This window comes from Symphodus melops, assembly GCF_947650265.1.
Source record: "Symphodus melops genome assembly, chromosome: 1".
In the NCBI taxonomy this organism is placed as follows: domain Eukaryota; kingdom Metazoa; phylum Chordata; class Actinopteri; order Labriformes; family Labridae; genus Symphodus; species Symphodus melops.
In genome coordinates this window covers 8,149,322-8,166,104 of record NC_136691.1, presented here as the reverse complement: position 1 = coordinate 8,166,104, position 16,783 = coordinate 8,149,322, and the positions used below count along the sequence as shown (strand labels likewise).

At 40.2% G+C, this 16,783-nt stretch overlaps 1 protein-coding gene across 2 annotated transcripts in view; it reads right to left on the bottom strand.

The window, feature by feature from the left end:
- LOC306819957 (glutamate receptor ionotropic, kainate 2-like) overlaps positions 1 to 16,783 on the bottom strand; it is a 68,304-nt gene that overhangs the window by 43,751 nt on the left and 7,770 nt on the right. Inside the window, exons 2-4 of one of the 2 annotated variants that reach the window (XM_079337583.1) lie at positions 4,515 to 4,682; positions 3,035 to 3,298; positions 440 to 621 (exon numbers count right to left, since the gene is read on the bottom strand). In XM_079337583.1, the coding sequence (XP_079193709.1) occupies positions 440 to 621; positions 3,035 to 3,298; positions 4,515 to 4,682 (614 nt within the window). The remainder of the gene's footprint in view (positions 1 to 439; positions 622 to 3,034; positions 3,299 to 4,514; positions 4,683 to 16,783) is intronic. The other variant, XM_079337584.1, reaches the window with a different exon arrangement.

Genomic DNA, 16,783 nt, shown 5'->3' with positions numbered 1-16,783 from the left:
GACCAACACCTCCATCCAGCTCAGTAGATTCAGGCTGTAACCCACTTCTCATCACAGCCTCCATTTCTCTTCACCACCACCACTAATGTCTAGACTCCAGAGGGGTATCCTATCATGCATCGGCCTCATTACCTCTCCAAATACATGAAGTTGTCATGGATGGATTCTAGCCCCCACACAAGGCTTTGCACATTACATTCTGAAATTGTTGAACATTTTATTGTTAATAATTAAATGTTGATTCTCAATTAAGTCTCTCCTGACTGAAATATTGACATGGCCAATAAAATCATTAAAATGGTTTCACTTGTATATTTTTAACTATTCGTTCATATGACTATTGATGTCATTGCCACTCATTATTTATTTGCTTATTATTTATTACTTTTCGGTGACATCAAACAGTATGAAAAAATGTATCATCAAGTCGGGTTCATACCTGTTTTAAGATCCAGGCAGCCATCTCATGTCCACAATCAAAGATGACATGGAACTCCTTTGCTTTCTTCATCTCCTTCAGAAGTGGCTTGGCGTCCTTGGTCTCTGTGGGCAGCTGTCGGATCTTCAAACGAATGTTGTATCGGGACGGTGCCTTGATCAGCTCCTGCAGTCGAATGAGACCTGCAGACAAAAGAGGATACATATAGCGTGAAAAGGGGAATTGAAAGATGCAGCAACACAGTGTGTTTGATCTGCTGCCATTTTGAAGTATCTCTGACGGTGCGGAGGCCACAAAAACCAACTGGATTCAGGTCTCCTCAGCAGAAAACGGCTCATATGCATTCATTCCTAATCCTCAGTCTATTGATCCTCCTACTCATGCTTGGCAAGCAAACACACTGCTTCAGACCTATCAAGACAATTTAACACCAACCCAGCACATTGCTCTCTTTTTTACCAAAAAGAACAAAATACAACCTCGATCTGCAACCGCCTACAGAAACTAACAATCCCACAGAAGCCTCCCAAATGTTTCTCTCTCTTCTTCCATGATACCATACTGCATCATGGAATAGGTTCAATTTCATCCTGATGGAAAGCTGTGGTCAATCCTGCCTCTCCGATCTCTCTCACACACACTTCAGAGGTGTTCTGATGAGAGCTGCTCTGTTTGTCCAGCTTGTACTGTCCCCCTGGGGAGCTGATGTGGGCCGTCACATATTGAGCTACAATCTTCACCTTTCATTTCTCGACCACACGCTCAGGTAGAAAGCTCTCCGGGAGATACTGTGATGAGATTACAATGAGTTTCACCCTCAGTAAAGAACTTCAGAGTGCAGGGATGAAAGAGGCCGGATTGATGGGAGAGATGATTACTTGTCATGGGTATAAAAATGGATGGAGCAGCGTGGATAGTTGGAGAGGGAACTGGAGAGAGATAGGATTTTTTTCCCCCCTTTTTGTGGAACCACTTTAAGATAGCTCAGCCTATTTTTTATTTTGAAATGAAGTGCAGGGTGAGCAGTTTAATGGTCTTACTGTGAGTGGGGCCAGGTCTCCCTGCGGCCTACAGAAAGATTGGTGTGAAATAGGAACATGCAGGTCTTGTTGTGAAAAGCACCATTGTAGAGAGGAATAGTGAAAACACCTTGAGCTTTCCTCAAGTAATCCCAATAGATCCCTACTCTGGGGCATGTCCACGACTCCCTATTTTTGTTCAAACTGACACTTTGGGAGGTGTTAAGCAAGAAAAAAAATATCTGTCAAGGGAGCTCAACGTTTGGGAAACTCTGTCAGCGTGGATGTTTGGGGGATCTGGCTAATGCCTTCAGACTTCCCCCCTGGATCCTCTAACGGCTGTGTGTGAATATTTTATACCCTCCGATAGTTTTTCCTGCCAGCCGTCAGATAGGCTCCAATCAGCAGTGCGGGGCCCTGGAGCATGAAGCTGTGTGATTACAGCCTGGGACCAGGTGGAAGCGGGGAAGGGGGGGGTTAGCAATGCAGTGATGCAGCTGTCACACTTTTCAGGGCGTCAGGTGTGTTACAGGGGAAACGGTCCGCTGTGGAGACTTGAGCCACTCCTATCTGACAGGGAGAGAGGTGAGAGGTTACCTTTTGGCATCTCACATGGGCAGTGTGCAGGAGAATGAGGGTGTTAACGTAACAGAGCTCCAAGGCAGCAAGTGAGGAGAGGTCAAGAAGATGAGTCAGAAAAATGTGGCAAGTGGGTCGAGTCACAGGGATAACATCCGAGGTTATCCCAGAGTGGATGCAGGATTTACTGAAATGAATGCACCTGTTCTCAAAGTAGATCGAGCCAACTATCAGCCACACTTTGAAAAGAAAGAACAGAACAGGGGATTCTATTCAGCAGCTTAATTTATGACTGTCAACAACAACACTCGTTTGTTCCACCGAGGGCGTAAATCATTATTCAACCTGTCTAAAACCTCTTCTTAACTCTTTCTCAGTTACTTACATTAAGTTGTCATCCACATCATTCCAAATGGTTCATAAATTGCGAGAAAGAATTTGAATATTGTTATATGTCTGGAGTGATTATGCTTTACCTCATAAAAATATCACTTCACTTCAGCTAAAATACGCCTCGCCTTTAACAACGTACATTAAGCGCCACTCCACAAAGTCACAGGACAGCCGAAATGGCTCGCAGACACATTTGATAGCCACCCTCAGAGATCAAGTGTCTCTCTGTGTTATTAATGTCGCTTGTCAGGCCCCCACATACTACAATTCTGCATTGGATTAATCTGAAGAGACATTGGGTCATTCTGGGTAACATGGTTCTCTCTTTTCCTCTGCTGCTGCTCACTCTCCTGGAAGACTGACATGGGCAGCACCTGCAGGACTGAGGCAGAACAGTAAGCTATTGATTTATGAATTAACTTGACAGGTTACAAAGCACAAGCTGAACTCGAAGCAGCAGCAGCAGCAGCAGGGCTCCTTTTTCCAGTTCACCTGGTGCCATTTTGGGGGGCATGAAAGGCTGCAGAGTTTCAACATTATCACACTCATCATGCAAAACAGAAGCAGGCACGACTGGAAGATAAAGACAGACACATGACTGTACCTGTACCTGTGCTGTCGTCATAGACAACAGTGACGGTTCTCCACTTGAAGAAATGCACCAGGTCGAGGATGGCTCTGCTGAGTGACGAGAAGTCTGGAAACAGGCTGACATAGTACGAGTCTCTGTTGTCTGACACTTGGTGCTTCCACTTGGTCTGAATGTGGGGCACTCCCAGAGCATTGCAGATGGACTGGACCGCATTGGCAGACGAGCTGTGTGAGGGGCCAAAAATGGCCGCCACGCCAAGGGAAAGCTGGTCACATGCTGGAAGGAAGGCAAAAGAAGAAATCCGTTTTTATTCAGGATTTTAAATGTAGGGGTTCAATTTAGTCCACTTAGTTGTCAGGTAATGTGCTACAAATGTCCACTTGTCTGTAGTAGCTGTAGGTTGCTAAAAAAATTATAAAAAATGCTGCACTTTTTAAGTATAGGTAGGTCAGAAGTGGCCAGTGAGAAAAACTGTTCAATTGCAGGTTTCAAAATAAAAATAAATAAATATAAAAAAATGTCAAGACTTTTTTTAAATGAGAAAGGAAATGCATTAAACATTTTGGTATACCTCAAAGATTGCATGCTATCTTATGCAAGGACACTGTTAAGCTATAATTTATTTTTTGCCAAACACTTGTTGTTGACTGCTTTAAAATGCACTGTAATGACAGTTCAGATTGTTTTATTTTGACTTATTTTGACTTAAGTCCATAATCACTGTGTTGTCTTCTCATGTACTACTAAATAAATAAGCACTGAATTGTTAAAGAGGACATATTATCCCCTTTTTCAAACAGTCCACTGTGGTTTGAATGAAACATCTACAACATCTATAACCTGACTCAAGCATCAGTGAATTATAAGCATTACTGGTCGGTTCCTAACCCAAGTCCCAACTGACTGAGCTACTACAGTCTATCTCCCTGTAAAATGGTACTATGCATGACGACTGTTGCATTACAATGACTTGTTGTGTTCTCCTTTATGATACTGTTTCAGGGTTTTAGTGGGTGATGTGTTGTTGACGATAAATCCTCCTGCTATATACCTCTACGTCTCTTTTGTTCACATCAAATGGGTCAAAGAAATTGTAGAAAGATGTGACTGCCATAATAGAAAACATGAATAAAGTGTGCTGTATATTGAACGAGTGTTATTTCAGACACATAATGTGATTGTCTTTATTGACTTGCTGTGTTTCTCTCCAATCTTTAGTAGTTAATGTTCAATTTACATAATCTGTGAGCTGGATAAGCACACAGTCAATAGCAGACTTTTAAATTGGTTTGCAGGAACATTTTGTAACTGAGTTTTGAATGTATTCATTTGAATGATTATGAAGGCATTTTTTTTCTATCGCCAGCCAAATAAGAAATACATTTTTTTTTTTTTTCTGAATATGTTTTAATTTAACTTGTGTAGAAAATGAAAAAACAATTTGATGCAACACTGCTTCATCAAAATGTCCTGCCCTCCTACTCAGGCTCACCTTTTCTTGAGGCCTCGAAGCTGTCGAAGATGTTTATTCTCTGGATGTCATAGGTCAGGGTGGTGTTGGGGAGCAAGGTGCGGTTCCTGTTGATTGTGTTCAAGGCAAATTTAAAGGCGAGTTCCTCCGCTCCGGAGGGGCCGCTCTCAATGGATTCAAATATTCCTCCTGAGGAGAAAAACAGAGACAGAGCTCTGAGAAAACACTTCTTCCTGCTGTGAATGCAATAGAATCCTTAACACAAGCAACAGTCAGCCTAATGATCAATATGATGCTGGGGATTGCAGTTCAAGCCGTTCTGTCATTTTACCACTCCAATGTTCTGTCATATTATCGATGCTGTGTGCTCGCCACAGCTCGGTTGCACACTGACATAAAACAGATTTACAGTAAGGATTGGCCCATCGGATCTCATCTGATTTGCATTCTGTGGCAGTCAGCTGTGTAATTATAGGCAATTAGTTGCGTGGGGAGGTGAGTTCAGGGGTGGCTGCCCTTTCTTAACTCCCCTGCTCCGCTTTGATAAAAAGGTTCACACTTCAATTTTGTCCCATTGATTTCAGTGATTCTCAGTAAAGAGAGGAAAAAGAGGAACGCAAGGAGCTGAGAAATTAGAGCAGACAAATGTAGAAATAATCTAAGCCATGGGAAAATCCAAAACTCTATTACAAGTGTTGAAGAAAGGAAAGAAGACAGATTGTGAAGGAGAAGTCAAGTGAGAAATTGAGATAAAAACATTCACATTTGTTAAATAACACTAATTTAGAACATATCGACTCAGAGGTTCACATGTTCATTCTTCTTTGTATTCCCCTGTTGTTAAATTGTAATAGAAGAGCTTTCTGATGAGAATTTCATGCTGTGCCTGCCTAAAAACCCTTGTTACCTTACAGGCGTACAAAAATCACACCTCACGATTGCTCAGTATTATCAAAGATAAAACCCAACAATTCACACCATTTTGCCATGCCATACAATATTATTTACCACACAGAGTTAGGTGTTGTCGACGTCAAACAGCTCCCATCAGACTTGTCAATTATGTTGAGCTGAACAACAACCATTAAAGCTCCAGATGGTGTGTCACTCTTGTGCAGAGTCCTAAATGAAGCCGCGACAAATGGGACTCGTTAAAACAACTTATGTCAAGAAATACATTTCCTGCCACCATTTGACGATCACACCCCCCCCCCCAAAAAAAAAGATAATAAATCTGGCTCCATGTTGCAGTCAAAATCATATTTTTGTGTGTTTTGGCAAACCTTTCAGTGTGTCATCTACAAGCAGTTATCAGTGAGCCAGAACCTAGGATGTCAGGTTTAACTGTGACCTGTGAGAATACACAGAATCACAAATCCATCATTAGTTAAAGTCCTGGGTAAATATGCTCTAGGATATTGGTTTCCAACCTCTGACCCGTGTTCTGTTCTGCAGTTGATAAATTTGCATTTGCATATAGATTCATGTTTAAAAATTACAGGGAAATGTATTCAAATGTGTTTTTTTAAGAAGAACAAGTTTGTAGTCATACTCATTGACTTTTTCTGAAGTGAGTTCAGACGGGTGTTAGGGTGGGTGCTCAGCTTTCCTTGGATAAAAGAAGGTGCAAGGGCAAAAGGTTGGGAGTCGTTTCTTGCATATAATGGATGTTTAAACATCCACAGTGAAAATGTGTATGTAAAAGCGATATAGAATCAAGCAACCTCTTTTAATTTTCAAATTAAACATGACAAAACGGTACACCTTAAAGGGGGTACTGAACGATGAGAAAGTCTTTAAAGAAATAACACTCAAAGGAGAATAGATGAGGGGAGAGGGGAAAAAAAGATGAAATGGTTGGTTGTGAAACCTGCTTAAAAAAAAAGAAAAAAAGAAAAAGAAATGGGGGAGAAAAAAACCCACATTGAGAGCAGAGAGCAGAGTTCAGCAGTCTGTCCACGGCTCCTGTCCTCTCTAAGGACAGAGAGCCGGTTTGACGAAATCCTGGGAAAAAAAAAAAAGTTCAAAGCCTGTTTATCGATTCAATTACGGAGTGCAAGAGAAAAAAAGCGAGACTGAGAGACAAAAAGACAGAGAGAGTGACGCGCTTTTAAAAGACTACAGAAAAAAGCGAGAGATGTACAATAATAGACAGGGAGGCCAAAAATAGCAGCTACAGCCATGGCAGGGAGTGAGAGAAAGGAAGTAGAGGAGGGCAAAGAAGATCTTTATCACTGTCATCACTCTCGTATATGATATGGCGGTTTTTGTAGTTGCCGGTGTTTGTAGTTCAGCAGATGACTGTCGAATGAAATGAAGGGACAGAGAATATGAGATCATCGCACAGCACAAACTCATAAAGGCACTTAAGTGTATTTAGTTGTTCAGTCTGACTCGGCGAGCTCCAATAATTAGGCTTTCATGTGTCAGTCCTCCTGAAATGCAGCAGTGTGATGTGAACATGCAGCTATTCAAGGCATTTCATTTCACCAAAATGGCACATTAATCTCCAAAAGGAACGAAGAGCCGAGATTCACCATTAAAGATGATTGGAATCATGTCAGCCTGACCTAATAGATAATTATTACTCTACTGCCCTGAGGGAACCCACTGAGCTCCGCTGGCTTGTTCAAGAGTATGAAAATGAGCAGAAGGGTATTAAGTTATGCTCATCAGATTTTCTTTGGCACAATACACATGCTGGTTAAAAAGGAAAGCATATACCTTAGAGAACACAGAGAGGGAACATTCAGTTAGGTCCTAAAAAAGGGCCATGTCAGGTTTCTAAAGATGCGACAAAAGAGATCGACAGTGCACTCAAAACCGTTGCAATTGTTTTTTTGGGATTTAGTGCTCCAAAAAGTTACTTTAATAATGTATTCTGAGTATTTCAGGATTCTATGCGTTTAAAAAAAGCAACATATAATATGAATATGACATGACATGAAATGAGATATAAACTATTCAACAGCGTTCAGTACTGAACAACATGCTCAAACACCACATGATACCTCAAGATAATGTAATCATGCAGAGAAATGTCATATTTAGAGTGATACACACGATGTGATGAGATTTTATACAAGTCCACGCTGCACCATTTGATACTATAAGAAAAATACAGGAGGTCACGATACTATACTGAACAGCACTGGTCTTATGATAGGGTGCAATACAAACGATACAATACAGGATGACGCGATACGATACAAAAGGTTGTGATATGATGGCACTATCAAATATGATCGGAGATAATACACTGCAGAGGATACAACAGGATAAGAGATGAGCAAATAAAATACGGTGACGTGATACAATACCAATTGATACAATAGAAAACAATACTTTGATATTGATAAGAGATGTTACACTATGACATGATATATTACAAAAGGATATGATCTGACTCTCTAAGTAATATAACACACACATTACATTACAGATACAAATAGAGATGCACCGATCCACTTTTTTTCAGTTCCGCTCAGACGCCGACACATATTTACCGATGCAGATGCTGCTTCCCAAATGTTTTTTGAAATCATTACAAATATTGTGATTAATGTTGTTGGTATTATGTGTGAGGCTGCATAAACCGGCATTGCATTTCTAATTTGGAATACAAATCATGTCTGTTTATCGTCATGTAGAAGATTGGTTGGAAGTTTAGTTTAAATATCTTTAAAGAGAGATCTGTGTAAATTACGATAGCAATATTAGATCAGATCAACCCAGTCTCTAGATGGAAAAGGTTAAGAAAGGATCAAACACCATCCCATGACGTGATTCAATACGATACAAGAGGAAATAAAACATTGATACATTAATATTAATGACAGTGTTTGTCTCCATGGGTTAAGATGTCATGAACTTGATTCAGGAACTCATTTAGTTGTCTCAACAGTTATCTGATAAAGGAAAAGTAAAAAAAAAAAAGTCTATCGTTAATTTATCTTGCTTAATGTCCATCAACACTTAGTTATGTCATCTATCTGTCCATCCTCTTCCCACTGCTGGGTGTTGTGGTCCGTCTGATTGCAGGTGTGTGAGTTACAGCATAGATAATCAGTGTGCGTGTGAATTATGGAGCCGCCATCATTGGGATTGGTGTGAATTATAGTGCAAGTGAAAGCTCTCAGTGAGTTATGAGCCGGATAATCACCCAGACGAGGAAACAGGCCCGTTGATCTGAGTGTCTAAGTGTGTGTTTGTGTAAGTGTGTGTAAAATGTGTGCGAGGAAGAGAGAAAGAAGGAGCGAGAAAGTCTGTAAAGAAAGTGGAAATGAAGAAGCAGTGTGGGAGGGAGTACCTCTTTGCACATATGATTCCTTTCTTAATATTTGCTCACAGTTGTTCAAATGCATTTTGGATGGAAAATTAGAAAACATGACCAAAAGTAAAAGATTTTGACTCAACTTAAAATTCTTTATTTGCTTTAACCTCTCAAGGACATGCATCATAAGAAATAGAGATGGAAAAAAAATTGTGTAGGTGCCCAAAAAAGCATCACCCAAAAGATATAAAGCATTATTCTGCAGCTCACATTCTGAAAAAAGATTAAACTAATATTATATATCTTGAACTTCAGCACACTATAATTAAGAAAACAGAGACTATATTTACTACGTATAGAAAAAGCTTACTCACTAAAGCATGAATGAAAACACAATTAGCTCTCTCAACAAAAGGATGCTCACTTGTACTCAGCGAGATGAGAGTCAGATATGTTGCCATGGCTACTCATGCATCTACCAGTATTCTATAGCTGAGAGTCCTCTGCAGTTTTGGATGTTGAGAGGCTGATTGGAAGAGGAAGGACGTTGTGATAGTGCATACGGCCTGTCTGAGTGACTAATGACCAGCAGCGCAGCTGCAGGATGGCGGTGAGCTGTAGGGTGGGTGCTATGGCAACCAGCGAGCAACCCTGTCGCTAGGGCAGTGGCCCAGGTACGCGCATGAAAACACTCAGTTATAGGCTTAAAGACCCCTACACATCACGACCCGGCCTGTTTCTGTCTCCCTGCGTCTTTCAGCCTGTGAGGATCAGAGCTCAGAGCCAATTGGAAAGGGGCAAAAGTGATGGAAATGCTCCGTAAATATCTCCCAAATTCCCAGTGGGGGCGCTCCCTGACATGTTTGGCGGTGAATGGGACATGATGCATGAAGGCCCACAGAGAGTCACCGCCCCTGGTCATTAATCTGTAGCTTCCCTTGTGTTGGACTGACCTTCCTTTGCTGCATGAGGGTCAATTCTGTTTCTCCCTAAAGATCCCCAGAAATCTCACTATAGCCCATGTAAAACTGTGCAGGATGCTCGCTAGTTGTTATAGTGATATAAAAAATACGAAACATCTGCATATTCTGACAAAAAATAAATTATATATATATATATATTCAAGCTGTTTTCAACATCACAAAGTTCTGCTATAAAACTTTATTTCTCATAAAAAAAATATTTTCTTTGCCAATCATCTCCGATATAATCTACATGCGAATGTGGAGAGAAACACACAATTTAATTCCATTTTGAACGCAGGTGATACATCATCACAGTGTGTTGGAGCAGCTACTTCTTTTCTGGCTAGGGCTCAGAGATCTTATCTTGCAGGCCTTTGGTTGTGTAAGAGCATGATAAGGAAAGCAGTAAACTTGGTTAATAGAGTAACATTTTTCTGTAGAGACACTTGATAAAGATCTTGGCTGGGTCTGGTAAACTTATTTAAGTGCCAAACTTAAATTAAATTAGAGACATAGAAGTAATCGCTATGGAGTGAAATATTATGATATGATAAGGAGACAATAGAATTCCCTGAGCAGGAAAGTTCATGACATAAAAAGCTAAAAGAAAAAGATCTTTCAGCAAAGAAAACCAGCTGAAAACAAAAGACAACAACAAACGAGCAACCCAGTGAGTCAGCAAACAATCAAGCGCTCTGTTAGAGTAAAGTGGACATGAAACCATTAAAAAGCAGCTTATTTGAACAGCAGTTTAGCTCTTGTTATCCAACTTGTTTGGCTTGTTGTGTGTTTATTTCTCAGGAATTGAATCCCCCTGTGTCTCCCTAAAGCCTCTTGACACTGGACTGTCACCTGCCACCGTCGGACACTAAGCCTCCGGGTGACTCACACACTTGAAGCAACATATAAGAACACACACAATCACGCACCACAAAGATTGAGACTAAACAGGACTGTCAGGTAAGAAACAACTGAGTCCTGCACAAGTGACTGATGGGGAGAATTTAAAAATGCACACCTCCCTGTGAGATTCAGAGATACACAAAAGTTGACTTTAACCCTGATAATTAGCAATAGCATTGCCAAAAGGTCAATCCCATCTATCTGCTATAATGAGCACACACATATAGTGTTCAATTAGAAATCTGTGCCACCACCCTCAATCCACTGCCAGTGCCAAGTTGGAAACCAGTGATCATATAACGTGTATTAAATCTGAGCACTGGCAACAGATGTGCTAATTTGCCCAGCTCTCTCTATTTATAATAATGCGCCAGCTCCCTCCTCTAAATATGTGCTAATTTGCAAGGGCTCATTGTGAATGTGCTAAACTACCGGCTGACATTTGTGTGCTAATTTGTCAAGCAGGGACCCTTTTTGGTACTAATTGTGCCAAACTGTGAGTACACTTCCACGGGCCTTGAATCGCTGAAGTCTCAAATGATTTCTGTCTCCTCGCGGTTTCCAGCCTCTCCACTGCTCTCAAACTGCGACTGAAAAGAAATTCTGTGGAAATAAGACGTATAAAAGCTAAGTGCACACACACTCATCTGCGCACACACATGCATATCTCAGAAAAAATTGTGCCTGCTCTTGAGATTAGAAGAGCTCCTTTAAGCCACATAGGCATGCAGAAAGAGCCAAACGCTAAAACACTTAACAGAAATACCAGCCTGCCTCTGAGATTTAAAGAAGAGATTTAAAACAACATGAGGTCAAAAATAGTTTACCATGTATCAAAACTCTTTCGGAGCAACTCTCTACCATCATGTAACTATCCTGCAATAACAATTGAGGCAAAAAGCTACAAGTCCGTGCTTAGACAACATCAAGAGAATTATAGTGAGAGACCAAAGCCTTTTTGGATCTCTCGTGACAAACATGTTTCAATAGATTTTTCTCCCCCTGTGATTGACATCAATGCAAATAAAAAAAACAACAATTATTTGCCAATTATTCTATTTTCATTCCTGCTTCATACATGCCAATCATATTCCACTGATCAATGAATTGTTTGTTCTGTATAATATTAGAAAGCTGTGGAAAATGTCCATCACGATTCCCTGAGGTGGCGTCTCAAAGTCTTCAAAAACAGAAGAAATGCAGTTCTCTGTCAGAGAAGATGAGAAAAATTCTTGTTGACATTTTGGGATGAAAAACGGTGTTGATTCTCTGAGTTTCATTTTTGCTCGGAGGAGATGATTGTCAGAAGATTGTCGGAATAGTCATCAGTTCATTTTCTGTTGATCAACTCATCAATCACTAGCCTCCTAAAAATGCCCATTTCAAGGAGGGATATGTTCGCCCCTCTTATGCCTTTCCTTGAAATATGTAATGCTTGGAGGTGGAGTGCTTGATGGTAGTCACAGAGGTATGTTGGAGGAATGAGGGAGGCAATGTATGTATAGGTGCAGATCATCCCTGTGCGTGTTAGTGTGCTTCTACAAGGCCTCAATGCCATGTCACATTGCATACTGGGATGCATACAGTATATTACATTATTATTGCTGATGCAATGTGTATGTACTAAGGTGTAATGATGGTGGAACTGTGGTAGAATCACACAATGTGTAAAATTAATTAATTCAGCTTTGCCTTTTTTCCAATACTTAAGTCGTCTACTTTGCCAGCCATCATATCATACTGGTCAGTAATATGTTAAAAAACAGAAATATTTTTCATTGTGAATTGTTGACTTGAATATTTTCATCCAGTGAGAAATGGGTCCAAATTGTTTCTATTTTTGGAGGTTGAACACAGTTTGCTGTGAGAGACACGTTTGTTTGTTTTCCATCTTATTTTCTGTTCCATCTCAGGTCCAAATTGCTCTGTGTTTCGTTAAAAGAAGTGGATTGGTTGAAATGTTTCACAAATGTTGGTTGTGATATGTCATGATGGTTTAGAATTGTTCTCTGCTATACAAACTTTTTAAAGGGATACAGTCACAACATGTAGATCAAGGGTATTCAATTATGACCCAATGAGATCTGGTTTTTGAACATTTCCATCGGAGAACATTTCGACCTTAAGATATTATTCCGTACAATATATTTTTAAGTATCCAAGTAGTTGTATCAACGTCTAAAGGCAGTCAACAGCTGATTATCAAATACTAATAGTTAAATTCTTTACAACATGGTCTGTGACTTTACAGGGCTGCTGAAGTTGCTGGTGTATGCTGTTAAACTGAGGCGCTCATCAAAATAAAATAACAAGTTCGGGCCAGGCAGGACGGAATTTGGATTTGGATCATCATTTAGTGACCTTGTATATGAATTCTGTAAGCTCCTGATACACACAATCCAACCAAGACTAAAAGAGCCAGAGGTAACAGCTGTACTGTAACGCGCAGAAAGGTGTTAATGCATTTTGTGCTTTTTTTTCCTGACATCATTCAGTGCTCCCTGAGAGCATGCAGTCAAGCTTTCATAAATGATTTTCACTCTGTGCAAGCAAAGACATTTCAGTTGTCTTTATGTTGTTTCTCTGTGGCACATTTAAGAAAACTTTTCCATCTAAGACGACAAAGATAGGTGAGACTTTTGGATGCATGCTTCCTCGCATGCCCCGAATATTCTTGGGTATATCATGACACAAGATGACACAAATAACAAATATACATGTACACCTTGCGGCTATGGTGTACTATTATGTAATAGAGTTTTAGAGGGGAAAACATGATTTGATTGATGTACATTTTGGGGAAAAGCACAGTTGCTTTCCCACACTATGGGGGTTTCATAAGCCTCAGAGCTCTCACAATTCCAATCTTACAACAAGGTATAAACACAAGTATTCCCAAAACTGTAGTGGCAAGGTTATAAGTTCAACTAAATAACACAACTCCTCGAACTGCAGTCAGGAGATTGTTCTGCCAACACAGAAAAACATGTGATTTGGCTCCACATATACGAAGCATAGAGAGCAAGAGAAAGCGGTTATTGAGCAGAATGCTTTCTGATGCTTCATGCCTCACCCATCTCTGCCATTACTATGGGCCCCGTCTATTTCTTCTTCATGGCAACACACACACACACACACACACACACACACACACACACACACACACACACACACACACACACACACACACACACACACACACACACACATAAAACGCCACCCTTCTTTGCTTCCTATGACTGGAGTACATCTCATGGTGGCCTCGGCAGGTAACAGATGGCGACCTCTCAGTGCAGCTCACAGTAAACTGAGTTTTAATCAAGCTTAAGCACGTGTGAGAGATGCTAATTATCTACCAGAGGCTACACGAGGCAGGAGTTCATCCTCATGTGCATGTGTGTCTCTTGGTTTATAATCATTATCTCAACATTGTTGAAAACGTCGGGGCAGTATTACTGGACTAACAATTCATGATGGCGTAGCTTAAAAGTGCGAAGCACGATGAACAGGCAGGGTGTCTCGAATGTTCCTGGACACTCTAGCCCTCAATATGTAGCGCTCGCCAAAATAAACAGAGTTGAGAACGTCGCGGGCCGTAATCTTGGAGTCTTAAGACAAACTGTCTGAAAGTTGAGCAGTGGGAATTCAAACTGTTTCTCCAAAAACCTGCCAAACAACTCTCACACATTTGTTCCATTTATAAAGATGGAGAGTGTGATAGCAGCATGAACCGAAACTTCACCATTTAGCATGATTCAGATATATATCATATGCAGCCGACCTTGGTACGGCGCTGAAAGGGAGCTCAATTTATAATGTTGCAATTAGGTCAGAGCAAATTACACAAGACTCTATCGTCCTTCGCCGCTCTCATTCTAATTCTCGCTGCTCTCCTGCTCATCAAAATGGCCCTGTATTACATTCTTCCCATTGTCAATTTCAACAAAATGGCTGTAAAATGAGAATTTCTTTCTTGTATCAGGGCAGATGTTATCTCCCAGTCAGAGCAAAAGGTCAAGAATTAATTCAGGATGTGGCTCTTCAATGCGCACAGTTGGGTTTTTATTGGGCCACACACAGAGAGGGAGAGAGAAAGAGAGAGCGAGTGAGAGAGAGAGAGAGGATTTTAATAGTCTGATTATTATAATTTTTGACCTCATAAATGTAGATTTACTTAAAGGTGGGAATTATCATTGTTTAAGAAATGTTAAAGAAGCTGGTTTACACTGACTTTGAAATGCTAAAAACAATAAGAAGTAGGACTGGTCCAATGAGAGCTTTTTGGGGCCGATACCAATATTCAAAATTGAGGTATACATTGGCTTCCTTAGATCTCTTCAAACTTTAGAGGTTGATAATCTATAATGTAGTTATCAAATACCATATACATACTGACAGTCATGTGATATGCTAATATCGGCTGGCTGATTAATCAATCTGCCTCTTATTACATTTCTTCAAGTAAAAAAAGAAAGCATTATGTTGCTCAGAAATTGTTCCTTCAGTTAGTCCTAGACTTCTTTAAATGTAGAAATCATTGTCAGATGTACGACCTTACAAGTAGGATCAGCTTCAACTTAGTAGTAGCAGATGCATCCATCAGATAAAATAAATGGTTTGAACAACCTAAAAAGTATGTTTCCACCTTTCTTTAAGTAGCCTGCATGCTAATAGTATTATATTATTATTAAAATGATATGATACTATGTAGTTGCAATTAGTATAAGAGCTTTAAACTCAAGCTATATTCCGGTATTTCTATGTGTCAATAATAAACTAAAACAATGCTAGCCAGAAGTGAAAGTTAGCTGGCAAATATTTTCCATCAGTATTTTCCAGTCAAGTATCGATCCTGTTAACAAACATTGACCGATCTGCAAATAAAGCGGCACACACCGATGCCAAAGGCTGATGTGTCATCATATGTCTGCGGGCAAGTGAATATAAGAATGTTTTTTTTTCCTGGGCAGAAGAAGTCACCTGTTGGACAAACTTATTTGTGTTAATGGTCAAAAGAACATATTGGCAGTGTAGCTGCTAACAAGTTTCATGTTAAAGAAAGTCTCTGTTTGATACTCTCTGTTGGACGATGTCAAGAGAGGCGGCTAGCTGAGATGCTGCATATGACAGCTTGGCTTGTTTCTAGGTTGTCAGCTTGTTTTCAGGGTATAGAAATCCTAAAGTACCAAGTCAGGCCATGCAATAATGATAGCAAGCATTTCACATAAATACAAGGCTAGAAGTGACCTGATGCACAGTTTATTTCATGTATTTTTTCTCTTACAAATATTACTTAATATTAACCCATACTAAAGTTTAGCTATCAGAATCTAGGTGTAAAAATAGTATCAGAACATTTGCAGTTAATTCATATTGTTTTAATTTTGCCTCCACAGAGCGACAGTATGTCTGTCATTTAAAATGATGCACCCTACATGTATGTTTAGAAGAAAAGAAACAAGACCTGCCCTGAAGACTGATGAAAATGATGCCATATAGGCCAGTTTAAATGATGTAACCATAAATGTCTGAGAACATTATAAAGCCTTAGTATTACATGGCACAGTAAGATTGGACAGGTCCAATGGAAATGTGAGACAGAAAAAGTAGTCTTTGCTTTGAATTTCAAATATAGGAAATAAAGATTTGGACTCTGTGTGTCATCTGAGGATTTTTGCCTTTGTGTGCAAGGACAGTGAGACCTGGGGAAGAGGGAAAGTGAGGCGTGATGATAGTGTGAGAGAACAAAGTGGAGGGGCAGGACCAGGAGACAAGCTGAGAGCCAAAAACAGACAAAGACAATACAGAGAGAAGGACAGCGAAAGGACAAAAGAAAAACAAAAAACGTAGAAAGGACAGAATGGATTGCAAGCTCTCTTTTTGTCTGGATTCTTGCTATTGATTTAATGCTGAGTGCACATCGCTGTCACAATGTTTCCTCACAGCCTGTCAGATTTGTTCACAAAACAACAGGTGACGGCCATGGTGCCTGGAGTTGGAGTAAGCTGTAGATGGGAGATAGGCATTCTGTCAGACGACCAAAAAGGGAGAGTTTAGAGTGAAAGAGAGGAGGGGAGGGGCGTGGAAAAAAAACGGATGAGCGAAGGAAACCGAGAGGGAGAAATGGAGAATAAAAGAGGTCACTGGAG